The sequence below is a fragment of the Myripristis murdjan genome, chromosome 11 (genome assembly GCF_902150065.1).
Source record: "Myripristis murdjan chromosome 11, fMyrMur1.1, whole genome shotgun sequence".
NCBI classification, from domain to species: Eukaryota; Metazoa; Chordata; class Actinopteri; order Holocentriformes; family Holocentridae; genus Myripristis; species Myripristis murdjan.
In genome coordinates, this window is record NC_043990.1 from 13,879,571 (window position 1) to 13,905,228 (window position 25,658).

General features: G+C 43.6%; 3 protein-coding genes and 1 non-coding gene across 10 annotated transcripts; all 4 read right to left on the reverse strand.

Moving 5' to 3' along the window:
* Window positions 1–118: 118 nt before the first annotated feature.
* On the reverse strand, window positions 119–10,855 carry znf687b (zinc finger protein 687b). 5 transcript variants are annotated; one of them, XM_030063763.1, is made up of 10 exons: window positions 10,724–10,855; window positions 7,581–9,968; window positions 7,047–7,333; window positions 6,708–6,892; window positions 5,401–5,577; window positions 5,141–5,303; window positions 3,807–4,166; window positions 3,237–3,337; window positions 2,330–2,417; window positions 119–2,193 (listed from the first exon to the last, which is right to left on the reverse strand). In XM_030063763.1, exons 2-10 carry the CDS (start codon window positions 9,952–9,954, stop codon window positions 1,585–1,587), a joined length of 4,344 nt encoding a protein of 1,447 aa, XP_029919623.1. In that variant the 5' UTR covers window positions 9,955–9,968; window positions 10,724–10,855; the 3' UTR covers window positions 119–1,584. The 5 variants fall into 5 exon arrangements, with proteins under 5 accessions (XP_029919623.1, XP_029919619.1, XP_029919622.1 ...); XM_030063759.1 differs by having other exon boundaries at window positions 7,047–7,366; window positions 10,724–10,854; XM_030063762.1 differs by having other exon boundaries at window positions 7,071–7,366; window positions 10,724–10,853.
* On the reverse strand, window positions 4,453–4,587 carry LOC115368450 (small nucleolar RNA SNORA13). Its single transcript, XR_003929029.1, has one exon. It is a non-coding gene; the product is annotated as a small nucleolar RNA SNORA13 (small nucleolar RNA).
* Window positions 10,856–11,099: 244 nt separating the features above from the next.
* Window positions 11,100–16,162, reverse strand: psmd4a (proteasome 26S subunit ubiquitin receptor, non-ATPase 4a). Of its 2 annotated transcripts, none has more exons than XM_030063776.1 (10): window positions 16,074–16,162; window positions 14,580–14,720; window positions 14,335–14,449; window positions 14,097–14,183; window positions 13,558–13,626; window positions 12,865–13,080; window positions 12,379–12,487; window positions 12,116–12,247; window positions 11,931–11,983; window positions 11,100–11,765 (listed from the first exon to the last, which is right to left on the reverse strand). In XM_030063776.1, the coding sequence occupies exons 1-10, from the start codon at window positions 16,097–16,099 to the stop codon at window positions 11,595–11,597; spliced, it is 1,119 nt and encodes a 372-aa protein (XP_029919636.1). In that variant the 5' UTR covers window positions 16,100–16,162; the 3' UTR covers window positions 11,100–11,594. The 2 variants fall into 2 exon arrangements, with proteins under 2 accessions (XP_029919636.1, XP_029919635.1); XM_030063775.1 differs by having other exon boundaries at window positions 14,335–14,461.
* A 212-nt stretch (window positions 16,163–16,374) lies between these two features.
* On the reverse strand, window positions 16,375–25,516 carry LOC115368037 (phosphatidylinositol 4-phosphate 5-kinase type-1 alpha-like). Of its 2 annotated transcripts, XM_030063995.1 has the most exons (16): window positions 25,287–25,516; window positions 24,811–24,938; window positions 24,169–24,203; window positions 23,817–23,903; window positions 22,906–23,036; window positions 22,631–22,748; window positions 22,179–22,331; window positions 21,525–21,824; window positions 20,782–20,990; window positions 20,528–20,611; window positions 20,292–20,340; window positions 20,123–20,207; window positions 19,348–19,524; window positions 18,974–19,190; window positions 18,562–18,649; window positions 16,375–18,470 (listed from the first exon to the last, which is right to left on the reverse strand). In XM_030063995.1, exons 2-16 carry the CDS (start codon window positions 24,854–24,856, stop codon window positions 18,465–18,467), a joined length of 1,785 nt encoding a protein of 594 aa, XP_029919855.1. In that variant the 5' UTR covers window positions 24,857–24,938; window positions 25,287–25,516; the 3' UTR covers window positions 16,375–18,464. The 2 variants fall into 2 exon arrangements, with proteins under 2 accessions (XP_029919855.1, XP_029919854.1); XM_030063994.1 differs by lacking the exons at window positions 24,811–24,938; window positions 25,287–25,516 and adding an exon at window positions 24,489–24,780.
* Between the last annotated feature and the right edge of the window lie 142 nt (window positions 25,517–25,658).

Below are 25,658 nucleotides of genomic sequence, written 5' to 3' on the forward strand. Positions count from 1 at the left end.
ACAATAGTAAGAGGAGCTCTTTCACTCCAGTTCATGTCAATCTGTAAAAAAAAGTTGTAACCGCTGCTCTGAACAGGATCCTTGACTCTGGAGATGAACCGGCTGCACGAGGCAATCCTCTCTTTCACACATTTATTTTGAAACAGCACAAAAGTGTATGGCATTTCAGCAAGCAGACCACAACCATGAAAAGAAAAATGACATGAATTTCCACTATTCCGCTATATAAATATGACATATAAAAGATACAAACAAGAAAAAAAAAAAAAAAAAAAAAAAACTCCACCCATAGGCCTCCTTCACGTGACCGCGAAGGCTGGTTTGAAACATACAAAAGAAAAGTGAGTACAGCAAGCACTGATTCTGTAGATAAAAAAGAACCGTCTCAAAGAGATAAACATTTGTATTCATACACATTAAGACAACACAAGGCCCCCCGCGCTCTCCCTCTGCTTTTTAATTACAATGTATAGCTACCTCTGTGGGGGTGGGGGGATTCTTTTTTTTTTTTTTAACTTGAAATTGTTTGGAAAAAAAAGGGAACAGTACAAGTACAAATACTATACGTATTCACATTATCATAGCAAGTAACTAAAACCAGAACGCTTTCTTTTAGTGTAATTATATGTATTTACATGGCAAAACTCGTACACATATACTACTGGCAGGAAGCCTTATCTCTCCTGTTCTAGCTTAACGATTAATAACATCACACGTCATTCACGCTACACGAGTTACCACAAGCCAGTAACCTCGTTTCCTAATGAAATGCCTTCAGAGACTCACCTCTCATCTCTCTGGTGCACGTATAATCACACTACTTCTACGGCTGCATCCAGTAGTAAGATCTGACGCAACCGACTCACAAATACCAACAGCAGTAATGTGTTTCGTATAAATAAATATTTATAATATCGCTGCGACATAGAAATCAGTGTCATAAGTTCTCCAAGCACTCCCGTGTGTCGACGCTTCAGATGTCGAGGAGCGGTTGGACTTGAGAGCAGCGCCACCAGCCTTGGATGCAGGAACAGGGCTGGTGATGCTGATTTGAGTCCAGCAAGACAGTGGATCTGAGAGAATGAGCCGGACTTGGGACAAACCGAGTGTGAACGCCATGAGCGGTATGAAATACAAAAATATCGGCACTACAATTCTTAGAGTACAGTGGGAGATGTGCTGAAGAGTTTGGGTGTTACAATGAAGAGACAGGCAAGTAGCGACAGTCAGTGCAGAGTGAGGGTGACTGTGATGGAGGACGAGACATAATCAACTGTATGGCTGATAGAAATGCTTTGCTCGGAGGTTGTTCAATAGCCTTCCACTCAAAGAGTCTATCACAGGTGTGTTTAGTTAAGTGACCAAACATGCAATTACAATTGCACAGAGAGGTGCCATAGATAAGATTAAAACACAGTTTATGGTGGCAAAAAAACTGCACTGAAGGTCCGAAGCAGCTCTGTCTTCTTATAATCAACATTCATCCTTTTTTAGAGGAATATTTTAGTCTTGCTTTTCAGCTGAGCTCGTGACCCTCGGCTTCTCTTCTAGCCAATGCGTCCACTTTAAGGATTCCCGCCCCCTCTACTGGGGCTTGTCCGTCTTGTGGGCGGTGATGAAGGCCATGCCGTGGGTCCTGAAGTGGGTGTTGAGGTCCGTGGCCTTGTCAAATCGCCGGCCGCACACCTTGCAGCTCAGATTGCCCTCTCCGTCCTCGCCCTGGCCCTGGGGCGAGGGGGCGGGTGACCCGTCGGGAGAGCCGGGGGCATGTGGGGTGCTGCGGTCCGCGTCGCCCTGCGGGTCCCGCACACGGTGAGTAATGAACCGGTGCCTTCCGAGAGAGCCGGCCGAAGCGAAGCAGACGCCGCACTGCAGGCACTGGAAGGAGGCGGTGTCCACCCGATGCTGGGGGATGTGCCGCTGGAACTCGGCGCCGTCCTCGGTGGAGAAGCCACAGGGGACGCAACGGAAAATGTTGTCTTCCTCCTCCGGCTCGGGGGGCGCCAGTGCTGCTGACACCATGGACCCCCGGGTTCTCTTCGCAGGGCCGCCACCGTCCTCGCCATCCTCCGTGGCGTTCTCCTCTTCATCTCCTGCCCGGCCTCCAGGAGGTCCACCCTCGCCGTCCTGCTCTGAGGAGCTGCCAGGACCATCTCCTGTGGTGGCTGCACGCTTCCTCGTCTGAGGGGGACCCTGAGGACGACAGGGAGGGGCAGAGTGAGAGAGGGAGGGCGACAACACAGACACAGAAACAGCACAAGAGGAGCGAATGCATGAATGAATTCTGCGTGAGTGTAATAAATGATCATGAATCATTTTCCTGACTGACCTGTCCATCTGTGGTTCTGTGATGGAGGCGGATATGCTTGTCCAGTAAGAACCGACTGCCAAAGGTGCGCTTGCCCTCTGTGCAATATCTGCAAAATAAACACACAAATTTGGGTTTAGTCATGATACTAATTCTAGGCCTGCTTTACATAGGGGCTGGGGCCAGATTCACAAAACATTACTCAAGTAAATCTTCACTAGTGTCATTATAATGGCATTTTTTTTTTCCTTAACTGTAGTTTTGAGAGAAAAAACGAGAAAAAAAATTATATTCCCCAAAACAGTTCTTGTAAATTTTCTATAATTTCTTCTTACATTTCTTCCAAAGAAAATATAAGAATAAAGCTCTCAAGTTTGTTCTTGATCTTTTTCTTAACCTTAAGACAGCCTTTACCTATCTTGAAATTGCTAAAGTGAAAAGCTGAGCCTCAAGTTTCATACATACATACAAATTTTAGACAAATATGTTAAAGAGGTGTCCTTACACCTGACAATAAAATTGATATTTATTGTAAAGCTTATGTATAAAAGGTCTCATTTCTAATAAAAAATAACCGAGCACATTCTCACAGTTACACTGACAGGCTTGGCCAAAATAACAGCACCCAAGGTCTAAATCTTTTAAAATACTCAAAGTTGGATGGAATTAGTCATGCAACACAATGCATCTGCAGCCTAATATCATCAAGTTTCCCACTAATGGACAGACAATATTAATACGGACCAGTGTTAACTAATGAAAATTTAACTTACTCTAACTCTATCTTACAAACACATTTGTGAATCTGACCTGTGGACAGTTGAGGACTAAAAACATTCTTTCAAAGTGCAATCACAAAACTCATTTTGAAATCACAGCTTCCCAAATTACAAACCCAAAGTATTTAGTGAAGGCCAAAGTGACTCACTGGCAATGGAAGACTCGTTTGTTGCCCTCATGAATGACACGCTCATGACGCCTCAGGCTGGAGGACGTGCTGAACGTGCCCCCACAGATACGGCAAGGGAACTTTATACACACACACACACACACACACACACACACACACACACACACACACACACACACACACACACATACACACAAACACAGTGAGGGAGAAAGGAGAAAAAAAATAGTTAGAAAGCTGTTGTGTCTCAGCCAAGTGTGCTATAGTAGGATGGCAAAATAACACCAGCCACAAGCCGCAAACTGGTAAATTTAGGATGTGGGTGTTTCTGTATGTTTAGCTCCTCTACCACGCACTTTGGCTGAAAACCAATCATTTTCCAAAAATAAAATTAGCTGGTTCAACTTAGCGAATTTTGGGAAGTAACAGTCATCACGGCCGGTGGATAAAAAAGTTTACGGCCCTCCCTCCATAGCTACAAGCATTGGACCGAATAAAATAACACTCATTCCTGTGGAGAAACTGGGTCACTTCAACAGCAAGTGTGTGTGTGTGTGTGTGTGTGTGTGTGTGTGTGTGTGTAGACACCTTGCCATGCTCCATTTTCACGTGACTGAGATAATCTTCATTGTCGGTGAAGGTGGTCTGACACTGGGGACAGGTCCACTCTGTGGGTGCGGCGGGATGACTGCTGCCCCCCAGGGTGCTGGTGAGACTCCCCGGGGCCTCGTAGTCTTCATCCCCGTCGTCGTCGTCATCCTCTTCCTCCTCGTCTTCTTCCTCCTCGTCTTCCTGATCCCGGCCCCAGTCCTCTCCGTCGGAATTGTCCGTCTTTCCAGAGGATTTCGACTTCTGGCCGGTGGGGCCGGACGGGTTGACCGGGATCGAGGTGGAGGCCGAGGTGTCTGACTGAGCCTCTGGTTTGGCCGACAGGCCTCTGTGAGCCGTCTGAGCGGGAAACCAAAAAAAAAACAAAAAAACAAATGAGGGCAGATAGAGGATTTGCATTACACTGATTCACCTTTAGAGATGGCAAATACTCAAATGTCACAGACTCATTTTGGCTCTACTTTTCTACGGATAAACTGGATTATTTTGATGAGGCATAAATCCTGGCCTTTTTTTTTTGACCGTACACGTACAATTCCTATTCCTACTTTCAAACATTCAAACATATCAATCACATATTGCATAAGGATAACCGTGCTCACTCCAATTAATAAAAATGATTTTATATTGTACTTGGTGTAGAACTTATGACAAGGCAACCGAGGAGGGACCTTGCTAAGGCCGACCCAAGCTTTGCTGTATGCCTTTGTTGACACCACATTCATTGTGGAGAGCACTGAATGGGCAACACATAAAGGCAAAACATAAAGGCTCATATATGACTGGCAGTGCTAAATAGCGTCTATCTGTCTATCTTAACACTATGAGCCAAGGGGTGGGCTGGTTTAGCACGTTAACCCTCTGAAACCTGAACTCATGGCTCCAAATTCCCTTTAATTCCTTTCAAAAATATTCTTAAAGCACATTACTTCGGCCTATGAGGATGCATTTTTTTTTTAATGTACGTACATAATAAAAAGACCCCCCCCCCCCCCCCCCCCCCCCCCCCCCCCCCAATAAAAAAGCCAATGACAAAAATGTAGAAAGAAAATGAAGAAAAAGAATATATAAATTGATATAAAAACAAATATAACAAATATAAACAAACTTTTTTTTTAAACAATAATTTAGACAGAATTTTTGTAATATTTGAAGGTGCTGTCAGACAAAAAAGTGCATCTTCATAAGCAAATGAGGCCACTTTTAAAAATATTTTTGTAAGAAATACAAGGAAATTCCTTCATGTCTCAGAGGGTTAGTATCTAAAAATCTAGGATCTCTAAAAAATGTCTGAATGCCATCAGAAAACAAACCTTAATATGTTCCATCATGGAACCCTTCTGAGCATAGAGCTTGGTGCAGTCCGGACACTTGAACACATGCACTTTCTGTTTGGCCAGGTGAGTGTCAAAGTGCATGTACAGCAAAGGTTTTTGGGTAAAAACCGTATCACACATGACACACTTGTAGATCATTCTGCAGAGGGACAGAGAGACAGGCAGGGTGTTAACATTTCAGAGGTGTGTTTGCAGCCGTGTGTGTGGAGGATGTGGGGGGGGTGGGGGAGGCGTACTTGGCCTGTCCTCCAGTGAGTGTGGGGTGCTGGCTGCTGATGTGGCCCTGGGCGCTCGGGGAAGACTTGAAGGCCATGGGGCAGCTGGGGCACTTGTGGAAGACCTCGCAGTGGGCGGTCTGGATGTGGGACTTGATGGAGTTCAACCCTCCAAACACAACCTGGCAGCTCGAGCACCTGGACAGCCAACAGTGTGAAACGTTACGACTGCTGCATCAAGAAAAAACAAAATCTTGAGACATTTTTCAGTGATACACACATTTCCAGATCTAACTTGATGTGCATACCTTAGAGCTTCCAATAAAGCCTGGGTTTTACATAGTGACCAGGAGTGGGGAGTTTGTGTCTGAGTAAATAAATGTTGCATGTAGTGCAACATACTAACATGCTGATCTCACTGCCACAGATACTGACCAAAAGCTTTGAAAATCAAGGCTTCGAGGCTTTTGGCCAGCAAGCAAAACATAAATTTACTGGCTCAAAGTTACTGCATAAATGAGAAAGAGCTTTTTTTATTACCATCTGTGGCTTTTTTCCATTCCATTTTGAAAAAACAGTGCTTTGTTTGCACGCCTGAGGATCAGTATGTTCTGATAGCCCACTGGTGTGTTCGTGATGACAAACTGCATTTCCTAATAAAGCAATGAAGTGTTAAGTTAAATTTCAGCTAAATAATGATCATCATCATCCTGATGATCGTTATTGCTGTTATCATTATTACTGATAGTAATAGTAGCAGTGGTGGTGGTGATATCTGACATGAGCTGCGTATAACAGTGATATTTTCAGACTATACGCCTGTAAAGACAACTGTATAAATCTGAGTACTACAATATCTTTCAACATACAGGTAAATGCTATCACTGTTTTGGATCTTATTTTGCCTTTGAAAGCCGACAGTGAAGACAAACAGGATGGACTAGGAGACAGACAGCGAGCACATGCGACAAACACGTACTGCTAGACTGACAACAAAGACGTCATGGTTACATGATGTGCCTCTTGGCCAGTGAGCCGCCAAGACAGCCAATTTCCACTACTTTTAGGCATACCAGGTGCTGTGGACCTGCCAACAGAAATAATGGCCCGTCTCTAATAATAGACATTCTCTAATAAAAGTCTCGTCCTGCTGTTGTGGTAAATTAAACCTCCAACTATTACTGGAAGTTTTATGATAGGCCTAATCACATAACCATTTTGTTTTAGAAATGTTTAGACTGCCAGTGTCCGTAATTGTGGTGTACATGTAGCGATCACATGATATAAACACAAGTTTTATTATTATTATTATGGAGGCCTCTGCAAACCTGTAGCCAATACGTCTGGCAAAGTGCAGACAGGCCTCCTCCAGATGGGTCTGGAAGCTGGCCTGCCGGGCGATGCCCCCGCACTCAGGACAGACATGGGGCGCTCTGTGTTTATGGATCCTCTGGTGGGCAGACACAGCGCACGAGTTAGGCAGCATCATGGGAGGAGAGCACTGGGTGCATGTCTGAAACACAGAAGAAAAATAAAGTTAAATACATTTGACGCTTTCTTTCAAATCCTATAAGGTATGTATGAGTTTAAAATGCTTGATTTTAACATGCAATCAAAGTAACCTCTACTATTTAAATGACAGCAGAAAGCAGTAGCAGGACACATACTGTGTTCTCATCACCAAGACTCACTGAGTTGGGGGCAGCTCTGATCTGCTGGAAGTGGGTGACCAGCTCGGCCTTGCCAGAGAACTGCGCTTGGCACTCTGGACATTTGAAATTGTTGTACTGCAGCACCTCGGCCTTCTTGCAAGGCAGCGGCATCAGCGCTTGGGGGCCCTGGGGCGTGCGGCGGACTGGTCTGGGCTGAGCAGCTGCTGGAGAGGTGGAATCCTTCATTGGACTGGAGTTGGCAGAAACGGGGGGAGCCCCAGGTGTGCTGGAGGGGGAGGAGACTGGAGGAGAGGAGGATGAAGAGGAGAGCATGCCTGGTCAGCCAGGAGATGGAAACCAGAGAAGACAAATGGGAGGCGGTCAATGGAGATGAATCACAAATGAATGGTGGACTGACTCTTGATGACAAAACTATGTTTTTTTCATGAAACACTGTCACCACAGATAACAGGAATACCACATAAAAATGACGTAAACAACACACACACACACACACACACACACACACACCATGTAAAACATTCTTACCACCAATGGGTGTGGTGTCCTGCTGTCCAATCATCTGTTCTACAGTGACAGGTCTCATGACCAGGTGGGAGCACTGCATGACCAGGCCACGCTCCTTATGCTCCCGGGCATGCAGCAGCAGGCTGCACTTATTGAAGAAGGCCAGCCTTTTTGCACAATGGTTGCAGGTCACCTCGATGCGGAGCGATCGCCGGTCATAGTGACGGGCCAGGCTGCGCTCCAAAGCGAAAGCGTCTCCACACTCCAGGCAGCGGTACCCTGTGGCTGGGAGCGGGAGCCCCCACTCTGGGGGTGGAGGTGCTGAGAGGTCAGGCTTGTAGCTGGGCAAAAGGTTCTTACTGTTCAGAATTTTATTGAAAGCCTCCACCAGGCTCGACTGACTACGGGAGATGACAGCACCTGTACTGTTGACTATGGAGGCAGGCTTGTTTGGCTGGAGGGTGCCTGCTATGATGGTCCCGCTACCTCCGTTAGCTGTCTTAGTGGTGGCGGTGCGTACGCTGATCCCACCAGCAGCAACTGAAAACTTGGGAGAGGAAGCCACAGCGGGAGTCACGGGCAGGGCAGCAGATTTAGTGATGCTAACAGCAGTGGCAGAAACCTTGGTCTTGTCAGATGCAGCCATTTTGTTTTGGACTTTGGTAGCAGCAGCGAGCATGACACTACTGGCTGCTAGTGTTGACACTGGTAGAGCATTGAGAGCCTTTACTTTTTGCTGCTGAGATGTTGCTGTCATGTGACCAGGAGAAGGCTCAATTTTTTGTCCTTTGTTTGCTAGTACCTTCCGTCCCCCAGCTGGAGCTTTAGGGTCCAAACCTTTCCCAGCAGCACCTCCTTTAGGTGCTACCCTGGTGACAGTTCTGGTGATGCCACCTGTGGAGGTTTTGATAGTCTTTATTCTGACTTTCAAGGGTCGGGATGGAGCCCCGGAAACAGCAGCTGCTGGAGTGCTTGCACTCCCTTCCTCAGTGGTCAAGGATTTAGTCTTCCCATCATCTACCTCCATCTTCTCCTCATCTGTTCTTGCACTTTCTCCCTTCCCCGTGTCTGCTTTTCCATCGACTACCCTATCTATCCCATTCCCCACTTCCATTTCCTCTTCTTCTTCCTTTGGCTCCCTTAGGTCTGAGGGTGGTGGCGTGGAGGCCACTGCCGGGCTAGAGCACCTTTTTGCTGCAACTTGAGCAGTCGATTTGGGCATTTCTGGCTCAGGACTCTCCGGTGAGTCTCTCTCCTCTATGACATGTTCTGGATGCCTGTCCTCCAGCGGCGGGCTGTCTGTGGAACCAGCCTGGGGAGTCGATGATGTCAGACTGGCACCTGAGGGAGTGTCACCAGGTTTGGGGTGAGATGCTGTAGAGGATGGAGGCTGTGTGGAGCCGGCGTCGCCACTGACAGACTTGTAACGCCGGCTCAGCTGAGGAGGAGTGCAAGTGGGGGAGTCCGGGCTTTCTTGGATCACCAGGGGACCCCCCAAGTCTGGGTCCGAATCATCCTCCTCTGATTCCCGGGGCTGAAATCCTGCAGCGCCACCTTTGGGAGCTCCATTAAAAGGCTGAGATGAATGCATTGGGTGTGATGAGAGGGCAGATGGTGGAGGAGGAAGTAGAGGCTTGGAAGGTGGAAAGAAAGGCGAAGCCAGTCCGACAGACCCGCCTGCAGCCAGAGGAGAAGACACAGCTGATAAGGAGGAGGATGACGGTAATGAGGCTTTGACCCCATCTGCCCTCTCTTGGCCCGTATCCTGTTGTTGCTGGTGCTGCTGCTGTAGAAGCTGCATCTTCCTGGCCCGGCCCACAGGGTCTCCCGTCCCCTGTGCCATGAGAGGTTTAAGTCTGTTGAAAATGTTACCGCCCTGCTTGTGAGACTTCACTGCTCCGCTGCCAACCGCTCCACCTTCTGAGGACGCTTTCGGGGTGTTTACTGACCATGAAGCTCCATTGGATTGGGACTGGCTCAGGGGTAGGGGTGTGGAGACACCAGACGCTCCAAAACCATTGTGGTTGAGAGCCTCAGATTCAGCCATTCCTGGGGCACACGCACCAAGCCGAGGACCCACATCCACCCCTGCAATTACATCAATAGGGTCTTGGTCTGTGTCCCCATCCCCTCCATCGACAGTCTCTACACGCACTTTATTCTTCACAATAACGCTGACAATTGAGGTGTCAGCCTGGGGATCGGAGGGGCTTGGTGATCTCAGGGATGACCCTACTCCCACCACATTATCTGGCTTCCCCAGAGGTGCACCACTGGCTCCATGGGGCCCCTCTGCCTCATCCGGGGCTGACTGGATGGCCTCTTTGGCATCAATGTCAGGAATGTCAAATGCTGCCAATAGGTCATCAAAATCTGGGGTCTTCATGTCCCCCATACCGGGATTAAATCCTGCAAATACACAAAATCATTCAAGATTAAGAATCAGAGCAGTGTACAATACACAATCAAAAATCCGTCCCCATTGTTGTGCATCACATCAGTCACTGCTCTGTCTTGCTAGCAACATAGCATCCAAATGTTAAGACTCACGCTGCAAAATACGCGTAAACAGGATGGAGTTATGGTTTGTTATGGCTTTAATATTTTCCGGGTACGTGCAGTTCTTTGAGGAAGCTTCGCAGAGCACGCAGTGACAAGATCCAGCGGGCTAGCTTGTTGTGTGGGTCGCTGCTGGCTAAGCTACAGAGCAGCCTGTCCTAGCAATTATGGCAACAGCCAGCGGAGGCTAGCTAGCGCGCTAGCGATCCTGCAAGCAAAACCTTTCTCTGGGAACAGATTCCGCAGCAAATGGTGATGGATTGTAAACAATATTTGAGAAATGCTTTCGTCGTCCACCGCACACTGCAGTCACAAGCACCTGATAAGCAGCTCAGCTGTGACAGCGTCTCGTAGCAGCGACTTCAGCTATTTTGAGCTTTTCCTTCCCGACTGAGGATGGCTAGCTGGCCGTTGAGCTCCAGCCAAGACAGAGGGGTCATTTAGCTAACGAGCTAGCGTACGCCGTTCAATGCAATCAGATCAATTTGCTGAGATATGGTTGCACAACAGTGTCGATCATCTGACTATTGGACCGACGATGTCACAGAAGAGGATGGCTGGGATTGGGATCTCTGCTCAATATTGCATGTATTTTGATTGTTTACCTGGATATGCGATTCCCGACTATCCTAGCTCGTTTTCAGCTGAAAATGCTGCGCTTCCCGTCACATGACCAAAAACGATCCTATCAGATTATTTTAACATTATAAAATACATCAAAGATGCTACACAACGACACGTATCCTCATGTCCCACTAGGAAATAAAAAAAATAGTAAAGTAGTTTATGAATTCCTTGATTATATATATATTTTTTTAATGTGCTGCAAACTCATGTGGAGTTTGGCTGGGTTCTGCATCAAAACATGATGACTAATGATCTGAGCTTTCCATCACACCGTTATTCCTCACTCCCCACATGAAAACTTTGCCAGGATGAAAACCTGGTGGTCCTGAGGGCAATGAAATCTCAAGGCACACAAGATTTCCATATAGCTTTTATTGCAAAAGAAAACAAAGACATGACAGCAGTATGGCTAAACTGTTGGGAACTGTTAGGAACCTGTTGTTACAGTACAAACCAATCCTACAGCCTGTTGGTAAGTCAATCAGTAATTAATCCATGTATGAAAATGTAGGGTAGAGAGGGCAAAAGGCAGTTTGAAAGTAGGCCCGTGTTACACCGTAAAGTTATTTAATCCATGAATGTTACTGGCCAATCAAAATTTAACAATCTAAATAGTCATTCAGTACTACTTAATTTTGTAATGTTGGTACTTTCAAGTGTCTGACAAAAAGAATGAAAGGATAATAAATGTCAGTTTGAGAGTGCTGTCATGCAGGGGAGTCAGACAATGTATCAATGAGCTTGTCTTATATTAAGGTAATCCTGCATTAGTCTGCAATTGTTCATGATTTTCTTGTCAATGTCCGACATCCAAGTCTCTGTCCGTCCGTTTTGTCCCTCTTTGCCTCCTCATTTCTTCTTCTCCTCATCCTTTTTGCCATCTGTCTTGTTTCCCGTCTGGGAGGCCAAGGAGCCCATGGCATTACGGATGGCCTCGTTGTTGGGGTCCACGCCCGGCAGGTTCTCCAGGACACTTTGAAGGAACTCCGGGTCTTGCATCACATCATAGTCATCTTCATCCTGTTCAATAACAAAAAGGGGATTTGATAAATAAAAACATTTATGATGAAGAGACACAGCCAACTGATGGTGTACATGGCTAGGCAAAAACAGAAAGAAACAGTTGGCATCTGATTATACTGCTTTGTTTACAGCTTGATTTCAAAGATCACATGGATAACTTACCTTGGCTGATTCTGCAGTGTCCATAGGGGCGCCTGTGTCCATGTCTCCGTACTCTATTCACAGAATACATTTCAAAATATGGAAAAGCCAACAAATATTCATATCTTAACATTCATGAAGGACTTCACGGTGTAAAGCTAAATATGAGTGATAAGAGCACAAACATGCAACCCATTCTAACTGACCTCCTCCTGCCAGAGACATCTGCATAGCATAGGCTATCTGCTCCTCCTCTGTCATGCTACTGAAGTCAGGAAGCACTGCAGCGCCCGTCTCAGGCTGAGATACTGACATCTTCAACAAGGCCTCCTCTGATTCTGGTAGAAAAGACAACCAAACATACGTAACAGACCAGAAACAGTGTTATCATGTTCAGTGCGTGATTAAATCCTAGCATAACCAAGACTGTTTCAGAGGTGATCTCAGCGTTCCTACACCTTCCTCTTACCATCTGCAGTGGGTGTGGGCATGCCTGCCTCGGCTGCAGAGGCAGCAGCCGCTCTACGGGCCTCCTCCTCCTGCCTCTGTCGCTGCTCCTCCATGGACACACGAAGGGCCTGAGGAGCCACAGAGAAACAAAAGCAAGGGGTGAAGCCAAAGAAGAAAAAAAAAAACAGCTTATACCTCAAGTTTTTAGTCATGAGTTTGTTTTTTTTTTTATAGTTCAGCAGACTTTAGGAGCATGGGTTAAGAGTTTGACTCTCTCCTTTGCTTGCAGTGCTATTAACCAGAACTCAAGTGATACAAGAATTATTAGATACCGACATGACATTGCAACAACATAAACTTTTAGCGGAATGATTACAAAATATATAAAGAAATCTCAGTGAAAATGTGTCTTAGGTTTCTTTCTCAAATCAATATCTACATTAACAGATCTGTTGGGTTCATGAGACCTCAGCAGCATTATTATATTTGTTTTTATTTGTCTTACCAAGGCCAGCTCTGGATCAGCACTGGGATCAACACCAAACTCAAAGTCACTGGCACCCAGACCCATCATGGAGCCTCCCTCACCAGCCAGGATGGGGGAGGAGAGCAGGGCATCAGCCAGACTGGGTCCTGGAGGGACAGTGACCAGGTGGGAGCCCGTCCCCTCTTTTCCATTTAGAGTGTTGATGAAGGCAGTCAGCTTCTCTGTGTTCACCTCCTTAATAAGATGCGATGAGAGGAGGAAGGAGACAACAGTGGGGGCGAGTGAAAATTTACTTTTTAAATGGCAAAACGTTTCAAATATGGCTGTCACTGCCTGCCAGTACCACTAGGAGGCTCCTGCCCTTACTGCGAGACTGAAGCAACTGGATATATCGGTTCAGTCGGGCTGCTGCACGCATTTCAAAGCGTAAACTGAGCAGCAAAGGAGCAGCCAGTCTCTCTGTGCAGTACAGAGTCGCTCAAACCTGTCAGTACCTGCAAGGTTAATTAAAAAACTTTCAGCTAATATTATATGGATCTGTGGAGGCTTCTTTCTCTAGTGCCGAAACTGTAGGGCACACACACACACCCTCCACAGATACTTTACCACCCACCACTAAAACATTTTTAGAGGAAACACTTAATGTTATCCTTCAATTTCCTGTACTCTACTGTCACCGAAACAACAGCAGGATTCAGCAAGATTTCTCACCTCTTCTCCGAAGTTGATGATATCCACATTCACCTTCTCTTTTTTCAAGCGCTTCGCCAGTTTAACAAGCTGTTCGGGTGGCAGGTCGGGACAGAATGAGGGAGAGGGAGGTAGGGAGAGAATTAGAAAGATTGACAGAGTTGCAGGCAGAGGGAAAGAGTCAAAACCATGACGCACAATCAGTGGGAAAAAAAAAGAACTTCCGTGTGTGGCACTGGCACAAGGAAATACATTTTGCCACATTTAGCAGAGTGTAACATAGTATTAATGCATATATTACAAGTATTTTTATATATTCTTATTTTCTTTTTCTTATAATTTCACATATATATTTCCTGAAAATTTGAGCAGAAACTGATCCTTTTATTCCTCATGAATCAATGAAGTACTTCTAAATATGATATGACTATATTATAAGCAAAATCCTAGACGATAGCTGCTCATATCACAATAGAGATAATAATACCAATATATCACTCAGACCCAGTGTGCACAATTTGTTAGAAATGATTGTCAAAATAAATAAGAAACAAACTCACATCTTTCTCATTGTCCTCCACAGGACTTCCAACAAAGGCGATGATCCTCATCTTGTGGTTTTTTCCTTGTCTGTGCTTTAGGGCCAGCTAAGCATGGGGGGAAATAACAAACAACAAAACAACTCAACACCAGCCAACATGAAAAACAAACTCTGATAAACCTATGAAAGAACTCAATATAATCTCAACTATAAGCTTTAAGCATGATAGATTACGCAGACAGTGGCATACTACTCACATGAGCCACTCTGATGCCTGTGCAGAAGGAGATCTTTCCACGCGGTTGGACAGCATGTAGTTTGGACAGGATGCGGCCAGTATCTGGAGTTAGTGTGGTCAGGACCTCACAGTTACTGCAGTCCAACATAAAGGAGTCCGACAAAACAGCATTAAAATTCAAGTACACAATCACCAATCATCAGCAACATGAAGAAAAAAAAAAAAAAAAAAAAAAAACTTCTGGTGCTGGCAAAAATTTTTTACTTGGCCATGGTGATGAGGCCCACGTTGTTCTCTGGATTGCTGCGTGTTTTGGAGTGACAAACAATGTTGACAGCATCTTGCTGAGCCTGTAGCCTCGTGGGTAGAAAGTCTCCATTTCTCATGTATTCACTGTTGTCGACACTGAAGGTAAAATGGAAGTGTGAGAGCAGGCTTGATGGATCACTTTGCTTACCAGACACTGTTTTTCAACTTTATGTTTATTAGGCAAAGTTACACTAACACACAGTCCTGTTACTACGACATTTTCTTTTTAAATTCTACTAAAGAGAAAGAAGGAAAAGGAAAAAAAACAAAACAAACAGGCACTACAAAGAACAAACTCGAAACAAAGTAACATAACATCTTAAGCTGCCACAGTTTCCCTACACATCACCTGAAAGCTACTAACAATAAAACATGATGAAACTCAACAGCTTCCCAACCATGTCTAGCTTCATGTCACCTCCATCACTTCCACCCAAGGTGACATCCATCTACAAATTGTGCATTTTTCAGTCTCTATATAAATGTTATTTTTTTCTGTTGTGTAAATTCCTTTAACTACTGACTGCCAAGTGTCATAAGCTAAAGTATGTGTTATAAATAGATCTTTTTCCTGCTTGTCACTGCTTCTGAGATAGCCACTGGGTCCCTGGGTAGCTGGAAACCAATAACTTTATCAAGCCAAACAAATATTTCCTCCAAAAGGAGACACTTCCAAAACATGTGTGTATGTATAGTTTGTAGCCTCCTCGCCACATTTCCTCCAGCTTGCACTTGTTTGAGTGGGATCTATTTTGGAAAGATGTGAGGGCTCCTAATGAATCTGTTGACTGTTTTCCACTTGAACTCTCTCCATAAACTTCCATTTGGGACTTTATGAATTTGCTGGGATGTGGTACCCCAAACTTCCTCACTAATTTCCAATTCAACCAGACACTTTTTTGACATCCTGTTCACATTTCGGCCTAAGACTCACGACTGACACTTTATTCTGGCAATGATTATGGCTACCTAATCCAAACTTCCCCTTTAGTCTCCTGGGTAACAAGGCAATGTCCAGTAAATGAACGCAAGAGAATAGCGTTAACACTTGCTAATGCTACTGCTAACGTTAGCTACTTGTGTCGCTTATGTCAACCACTTTGTCACGGTAACAACAGTCAAAATCAGCGTGAATGTCAACTTATAACACTAATAGTTATTTTCTGAGCATCAGTAAAAGTTATTCGGGACGTTAGAAGTAAACAAGTAAACAAGACAGCTAATGTAACCTAGCTACAATGACTCAGCCAGTCGAAGGAGCCAGGACGATGCTGCTAAACGTTAGCCAGCTAATCTTGGATGGTCCGCTATCAAACCGGTTCACGGCGATATTTCACCAAACTTCGGCCACACAAGCCTCGCAGCTGCCTCGATATTTGCTCCACGTCACACTGAGGCGACTTACATTTCAACAGATATGAGAATAAAAGTCATTTGTGGCATTCTTACCAGACCATAGTACTTTCAAGCACCATTTTGAAAACTTCTTGTTGCTCTCTGTCGTAATCTTAAGAGCTCGCTGCCTATTGGACAGAGCATGTGACGTAGACGAACAAAGCCAAATATGATTGGTCAGGTATCTTACTACATATAATATAATATAATATAATATAATATAATATAATATAATATAACATAATGTATGATGTATATATAATATATAAAATATAATGTATGATGTATCCTTGTATATGATATGATAGAGTGTTTGACAGTGTGTAATAGAAGTGTGTAATATAATCAGACAAAATCAACATTTTTCCCTTTTTGTAATAACTTCAGGTAAAATGTACACATTACAGCCCCAAAATAGCATGAGGAAGAAAAATGGATAATTCATATCCTGTGAAGAGGCATTGTGACTCTTATATTCAGATGTACTGAAAAACATACAGGATTTTTTTTTTTCTTTACAGGTATTACAATATAAATCATAAGCACTGCTGGAAAATCACAAGGAATGTTTGAATTTTTACCAGCGCAGGTATTAGAGACAAGTCTGTCTTCCTCATGGAAAACCCATTGACAGCCACAGTTATTGCATAAAGCTACCAAACATTTGTGAAGACAGAATAAATAACAGAACAAATGAATAATAAATACACCTTAATTAAATATTTGGTTCATAGGCTGAATGTTTCTCGGTTGCCTCAATTTGTACATTAAACTCACGTCTTCTCTTCAACATTGGGACACAGCATTGTCTGGCAGTCTGATATAAAGCCAATTTTATCAAATAACATCTTCATATGACTTACAAGCTTTATAAAACTAGCCATATAAAATGATGTAAACAATTATGCTTGTACTGAAACTTAGTTCTCAATATTTTATCATGACAGATTAGTGGATAACACTTAAGATTTACATACACCTAATTTCTGAAATTTCATAGTCATCAAGAACATTAACAATAACTTATGGCAAATCCAGTGTTTTTTGCATTCTCTTGTAGTGCAAATATATTTGTTCTGAACAGTAAAAAAAAGACTTGATGAGATTCAAATGCCTGATCAAACTTCTTTTGTGCTCCATGGCAAAGAATTTAAAGAGCCACGGCTATTTCTGAATTTACCAAAAACCAAATTATACAGTAAGACGCTAGGGAGAATGAACTACTTATAAAGAATATCCAATTCAAGCACTGCACACCCATTTTTAGTGGTCGAACTTACAACTTAAATGACGCAGAATCTTAATCTTCAAAACTGCATACCCATTTGAGTTCACAAGACACAAGTAGGCACACAGCATTGCTTTTTCAACCTTTACACACCAGGCAGCCATCACCACTTTTACGCTAATGAAAGAGAAGGCAGCTAGACGATAGTTGAGGTCAAGACACCAGATGCCTTCTTTTGTGGTCCTTTTCTCCAAAGTTATCTCACTACCAGTTCTTTGGTCACACTTAAAATATAAGCCAATCAAATGAAGGTTCCCAGTTTAAAAAAAACATAAGGCTGAAACTCTTATCAGATCTTACAATATATAAACAGAAACACTAACCTGCACGCCGACCTCAAGTTGATAAATACTACTTAGGATTCACAGTCTTTAAAAGTAGAAAGCACAGGGGCCTCAGGCTGAGGATCATCCATCTTAAAATATAGTGTACATACATTTGTCTTTCCAGCATAATTTGCATTCACAGTAAGCTCAGAGGGAGGAAAGCCTACCATGTCTACCGTAGTAAAATCAAAATATTAACAATAATAAAAAATAATCATAATTCTGTTTTTAAAAAAATGTGTTCCCAAAAACATAGTGTTGTGTCAAAACACTGAATTCTGAATGCCAAACAAAACAGCAGCGGTAGCAGTGCGGGCCTCTGGATGATAGTACGGTGGCACTTCTACAGCCGAGTGAGAAGTGTGAGGAAGATCTGCAGTGATTCAGTTCACACAGTGAAGGATCAAATCACAAAAAAACAGAAGAGACAGGCTACAGACATCTCAGTAGGACTGGGCAAGAATGATGAAGGCTGGTTCTCATAAGGCAAAGTCTTCAGGTTGCACGTTGTTACCTCCTGCCGGCGTGCTTGAGTACACGAGTCCCAAGATCTGTCTTTGGTTGTGCGGGTCCTGACGCAGCATTAATGCACCCCATCTACCACTAATTAAAAAGTCAGAAAACAAAGACACCTACATACATGCTCATATGATAAGGAATCCAGTCCGAGGTTTGGAAAACTGGCAGCTTGGTCTCATTATAGGTATGTTTAATTGCTCTCTCCGATACATTACATGCTTCTGTTACTGTCCTTCCACTTTTGGTACCCAAATCGTACCAAAGCAGGTGATGAGCAGTTCCATCTGTGCAGGAACCATCTTCTAAGTTTACTTACACCTGAAAAATCAAAGAATTTTAAGTGAATGATCATTTGAATCCCAAAGAAAACCCAAATCTTTAAAGCTTTAAAGCTCCTCTAACAACTTACAGAGCATTTGCTTGTGTGAGGAACGATGTCGCTGAGCGAGATTACATCCTCAGCACCGATACTGTCTTCCAGAGTCCCAAGCTCGACTCTGCAAACCACACAAAGGAATAGTGTGAGTAACCTGTGCTAAAATACAAACCTGAATAATGATTGTCTGTGCATGAGGAAGAGACAACGTTTGAAGAAATTATTCATTCATCATTACATACATCTCTACAACAGTCAAGCCAGTCTCTAAATGCATCATCATTTTGTCAACTAAGGACTAAAGTTATATGTTAAAATGTACAATAATCTGGTTTAAATGTGTGTCATCCAACAATAAGAGAAAGAAATCTCATTTTTAAGGTAATGGATATCTCATTTAGAAGACTCCTAATTTAAAACACTACTCATTATGTGTACTTCTTACTTTTTGGTGATGCTGGCCTCCTGCTCTGAGCTGGATGACGTGGGCACTTCCACTCCCACTGACTTGGAGGAGTCGAGAGATAAAGCAGTGGGCAGATTTGCAGGAACTGGCCCAGAAGTTGCCAAAATGGTGGAGAAAGTGGTTTCGGCAGAGTTACCAGTCATGTTGTCATGCGCTGAGGTCTTTGGGAGTAGGTCAGGGCGACCTGGCTGCATGACTGAGAGGGGAAAACTGAATTATGTGTTTTGAAAAGGGCACATCTCACACTGGTACATGCTAGAAACTATTTTTTCTTTCTCTATGATGTCAACATAACGTGTTTCCAGCACTAAGTTTAACCCCCCCTCACTCCCTCTTCTTTTCCCAGATCTTACCGTTGTCCTGTTCCGTGTCTGTTTTGGTCTCAGTGCTGATGGATCGCTGGGCTAAAAACTGGTGGCTGCTGCTGCTGCTGGTCTGAGTCTGTAGAAAAGGCCCGGAGCCTCCCATGTTGGCCTTTCTCACAGCGACATGGCCCAGCCCGCGGCCTTTCTTGGATGGGGACGCCTTCACTGGAGACAAAAGGAAGACATTCTGATCAAGAGGCCATGAAGAGAGGCTGATATTATGCATTCATGCTAAAGCAAAAGGGGCATATTGTGTTAAGTGACAAACATGTATCTCCAATTTTGGTGTCTGTGGAGGTTCTCAGTCTTGGTTAGAGGTGAATTGAGGTCAGCTGGACTGTAGATTCTTTAAGATGTTTCACTTCTCATCCAAGAAGCTTCAGGTCTGACATACTGGTGGGGACTCGCAGGTATTTAATCAATCAGTATCAATGACGTCCCCTCACAGGTTAAGAACTGTGGACCTCAATTCAACTCTATGTGGATATCCAGTTAAAGTGATTTTCATGTTTTAACTAAATTTGAATATTTACATGCTCTTCTATGGGTTGAGAAAGTTCTACAAATGTTGGGGTTATAAAACCTTTACAAAATCAATTACATAAAATTATATAAAATGTACAGTCGCCAACTTTCTGTGTAGTCTGTCTCTGACTGTCACTCTGAGATCCGATCACAACAGGGCAGGTGAGATACATGAGAAACTGATGTTATGGAGATACAAGGTTTTGGTTGGACAGCAACAATATACATGTATCCTTACGTGAGATCTTCCTGAAGACTACATTGTTCATGAACCTCTGAAACCGTTCTGCGTAGAACCCCGGTCTGTGTACTGATACAGTATCCTAGAAAGAGAGGAATGATTTCAGATTTATGTTTTTTTTTAATTGTTAAAACAAGACTGATGCAAACAAGAGGAGGAGCCTTACTCCATCATGGACCAAAGCTTTCCAGGAGTGTTCAAGCTTCTTGGCCAATCTAAAACACAAAGTATGGAGCCTGGGTCACTTGCAAAATTACTACAATGGGTCACAACGTGTGCTTTTATTTATGGCTTATACCTTTGCAGCAGAGACACTGAACAATCCAAGTTGCAGTTTTCTCTATCATTTTTACAGATGAACTAAAAGAAACAGAGATCCAAATATGTACAGGTATTGTTTACCTATAGGACTGAAGAATGTCAATGATGCCAATGTATACCAGAAGCCTCTCGCCTTTAGCGTTTCGTGCAGGGATTCCTCCCATTCTGCAAGAAGCACAACAAAGAAAAAACAAACTTAACGCACTGGGATTCCTCCTGTAATATGCAAGTTTGAGCATCTAATAAAAACCTGTATTATCTGTAGTTAACTCTGATTACAGTTTACAGGAACTGGCCTCATGCATGGCTCTAGTCACAGAAAGACTGTCACTCACTGGTCTTCTGTATTCAGGGGTCCTTTGCCCCTTGCCTCTCCTTGAATGGCCTCAATGGCGGTGCTGTACAAGGACTTCTGGCCTTGTGGTCTCCTTTGGTCCAGAGGGCCTGCCGCTGCCTCTTCCCTGGCCGCCTCTCGACAGGCCTGGTCTACATTGTGGATCCCGACCAAAAGACTGTAGTCCATGATCTTAAAGCTTTGCAGCAGCTAAATGGAAACCAAACAGTATAAATTTTGTGACTGAATAAAAAGTGAATGAACAGCTTAGAGAAGATGAGGAAGAACATATTATGTATATCTATGCTGATACTTTAGTGGGTATATCCACTATTTACCCTATATACATACATATTTCACTATGGCAGACCACCAAGGTAAGATCATGATGTACCATGTGAAAATAATTTCAAAATAATTATATTTGTGAGCTAGGCAAAGGACTGCAATTCAGTAGTTTCTGAAAATGTACAAAAAAAATTCCAATACACACCCTCTTGATCAAAGCAAAAAAAAAAAAAAATGGAATTTCTGTTTGCAGACAGAGCAAGAGAAGCACACAGACACAATGCACACTATTCTGTTCATACAGCATTTCTATAGTAGTTGCTGTAAGGAAAAAAATTTGATGGGAATCACTGGTCAGTCAAATTTGAATTCTGGTGTTTTGAGTTTGTAGTCTTGCTTTTAGAAACACGGGCAGAAAAAAAAAAAAAAAAAAAAACATATCTCTGTGGCTCTCACCAGGCAGTCTCTTTGTATGGTCTTGCTCAGGGCGCTGTACTTGTCAGCCTCCAGCTGCAGGCCATCAGGCATGTCCTGCATGAAGTCCAGGTCCTTGTATGTAGGAAGGGTCTTCTCCCTCTCCTTGGCTGAGGCCCGTCGCTTATAGGTGGAGCCCTTTAGGTCATACTTAAGGTGCATTCGTACCGCAGATGGGAGCAGATTGTTCATGACTACAATACGAATGTTCTTGCCCTGGGCCTGGACATTGTAGAGTCCATAAAACTTTGGTAATAAGGTCCGCTTGTTCTGGTTCAGATTCTACAACAGAGTACAGAGGGAAAAAATGAGCTGTTTCTAGTTAAGTGCATCAGAGAGAAAGAATTCTTGTATAATTGTGCGGGAAGTGAAATGGGTGGTTGACATTGGTCATTTTAAAAGAAAAATCAAAAGTACAAATGCCACGCCAAACAAGGCAGCAGTAAACATGCTGACCTCCACGATGGCTGAGTGACAAATATGTTAGCATTCAGTTGTAGCAACTCCTTGTGCTAGCCATGGCACTGCTGAAAATATTGTACAGCAGTGATGAAATGCATCACTTCCAAAGACACAACAGTTTCATCATAAGAAGTCATCACATATAGATTCATCTCCTATGTACAACCGTCTTACCATGAAGTAACCAGGCAGTAATTTCTGCAAAAATTCTGCCTCTTTGTGCTGCAATGTCTTAATGATGAACTCATCATCGCTGGAGACGTAGAAGAGAGATCCACTGGCCCCAGAGTTTGACAGCTCTATCAGTGGCTCATTACAAAGAGAATACTGCAATAAACATCACAGAGCAGAAGTTAGAGACTACTATTACACCATAGGCTTGCATAACTAAAATCAGGGAGAGGCAGGATCAGCATTTCCTTTGACACATCAATAGCTCTCTCTCTAAAGTATCTCAAAAGAGCAGTGTGAGTGTTTTCCACATTTCTATTTTCCTTCTCTTGACACTTTCTTGGGACATTAACAGATGCTCATTTTTTTTTTTTTACAGTATGCTTTACCATTCAATTTTAGTTCTTGTACTGATTTCTTTCTACAACAGATGCAAGATAAAGAGAGGGAAATACCAGGTAGTCATCAGGCCGGATGCCAAACATCTCCCTGAAGTAGCGAAAGGCCATTGGTGCATAAGTCTTGAACAAAAAGTCACTATAGTGGTGGCCTGGTGTCAGGTTACTGCCCTCACTGTGAAAAAAGGACAGAGGCAAGACAGGGGAATGGTTAGCATGCAGAAAAAAAAAGTTTTTGATGTAGTGCGGATGAAACATTTGGGTATAAAAACTCAAACATCCCACTGGTCAGCTTTACAGCTGTTGGCCATTTTATGATTAAAAAGACCCACCTGGGGAAGAAGATGCTTTCAACCACTTCAAAGTCCTGCATTAGCACATCTCTCTCAGGTTTCTGGCTTAGGCTGCCCACCGTGTGGGTGATGCCTAACTGGATGGCACCTTTCAGGGCCGAAGACGTTGTCTTGAAGAGAGAATGCAAGAAAAGAAAAATAACCATGGTAGCATGGAAACAGTTGGTAGCCTGAAAATATTAACATATCTATGCAATCCTAAGAAGGATGCTGGGTAAAAGTACTATCAAGTCGTCTCCTGTCCTGTTGGCTGTAACCCTTTTCAGGCAGTAAAACTTGACAAAACATGTTTGAAAATGCTCACTTTTGATCTGAATTCCGTACTACATTTAATTTCAAACCTCAAGTTTGAGTGAGCACGGCGTAGAGTAACATACAGTGTGATTCCTGAAAAGCAATGGAAACTAGTAGGAAAATGTTGTTCCACAAAGTGTTATGTATTCAATTACTGTATCCTGTAAAACAAACTCCCAGCAGATAAACCTAGAAGTTGAAATTTTGAATATTGGCTCAAATCCAACAGCCTCTACTAAGCTAAAGAACTACGATTAAGCAATCCCAAGACATTTTCTATACTCCTTGTTTATATTGTTTATACTGCTTGCTTGCTATTAATTGTCTGTTTTTACTGATGCTTCGTATTTTTACTATCCACTTTGCTGCTGTAATGCTGGAAATTTCCCCACTGTGGGACTAATAAAGGAATATCTTATCTTATATCTTTATCAGTTCTCTCACACACAAACGATATGGCCGTGCTCAGCAGAAGAACATCAACAAAGACAGAAAACAATTGGTGACAAAAGAACAGAATTTGCACTTTTAAATGGGCTCTCAGTACTGTGGCACTTTGTGTGATGTGCTTCAGTCACTGATCACTTATTTCCCACCTTCTTGTATGTTGTTTCCCCAGTGGGATCAATTCCCCGATGGCCAATAGTTTTTTTCATGGGCTGAGCTGAACTGGCACCTACACCCTGTTGGCAGGAGTATGGCAGATAAGTAATAAGGTAATATTAGTGTGGCAGAGAATTATAAGAGAAAATTACAGCCTGTCAGCGAGAGAATCATTCAGCATGTCTGTAGCAAAAAGACAATTGCTCCTTCCTTTTTGCCATTGCTCATGGCAGAAAGAGGAAGGAACAAAGGATGTCTCAACACAATGTGGATTTCCTAACATCCAGCCCAGCTAGATTACGCACATACAATCCCCGAGCTATTCTGCTTGTTTTCCCCCCTCACCTCTGACAATGCAATTTTCCGAGTTCCAGCTGAATCTGTGGAACAAGAACGAGAAGTGGAGGAAAACAGGTTATACAGGCAAAATACAAAATAAAACCCCAAAACAAAACAACGTCTTAACTCAACAAATGCAAACCACACAGTGCATGCATTAATATCCGCTGCTCATTTCATTGATTTTGTTCATGTGGTTTGTGTATTGTCACAGTAAAACAAAACAAAACAGCTTTAAAACAACATGGCCATTGTCATGAAGCTCATGCTGAAAACAAGGGAGTGCAGCTGGGCTCTCATACAAGCATGCAGACACACCTCAGTACCTCTTTGGGAGAGAGAGAGCCTTCTCCAGAACTGACTCTGCAGGTCTTTATGGTAGCATGGGGAGGGATTAGATAAATATGCTATTACCATTAAGAGAGAATTCACATACAAGCCAGTGAAGTTCACCTTGATAACTACTGACCTCAAGAAACCGTGACACACATTAGAGACTTCAACAGTTCATCAGTTCATGTCACTGGGTGAGACAAGGGTGAGCTATCTCTTGATCCAAGTGAGAAATGCTATTCTCGCATGTGATAAGGCTTTCCTGGAGCTTTCACATTCACTTTGACCACAGAGGCCAGTGGTGCGTTTACTTACTTTTGGCTGGTCCCACCGCCCCCGTGGCTGCGACCCCGGTGGCCATCCCGACCCGCAGACCAGGCTAAAGATCAGGGGGCTAACCTGGGCACTGGCCCCTGACTCCTGGACACAAGTTACTGGAGCGCCTGAGCAAACAAACAAAAAAAAAGTAGTTTACAAGCACACAAACAGCTGAGCGGATTTTGAATTTTCAAGGTACAAACATTGACGACAGCCACGTTGTCTCGCTTGGCTGCTCTCTGTCTGCGAGGGGCTTCCGACAAGTTAGCTTCACTTAGCTTTCCGTATTGTGAAACCGGCTGAACAAATGGCAACGTTAAGTGTTAAATTGTGCCGAGAGCAGGTATGGTGTTAAGACTTGTCGATATAAGACGAAAGGCAGCACTGAAATCTACAAAAATCAACGTGAAGTCGCTAAGTTAACCGAGCTAGCTAGGATCACTTTTAGCCACGTAAATAACAACACAACCGACCGGTCGGCTCACTAGCAGCAGCGGGGCATCCTCTCGTCGTGTTGACTTTTTCATGGCAGATAAATCCCCCCTAATGTTGCACAAACGGTGTCCACGTCTCCACAGAGAGTTAAATAAACTTCCAACAACAATAATGTCCCTCTCCTCGGCTGTGTTGCTCTCCTAAAAAGCCACCAAACAGGGAAGCGGAGCGGAAGCAGCTGACGGCGCAGCGGAGCCGTCCTCCCTCCCGCAGCTGGTGGTGCTAAACACACCGCTGCCCCCCCGGTTTACTTTTAAAAATGCTTTTAAAAATGTTAAAAATGGTTTATATTGACATCTCTCGTACACAGCTTATAGGAGTGATAGCCTAACCTCCCCCAAAGAAGCATT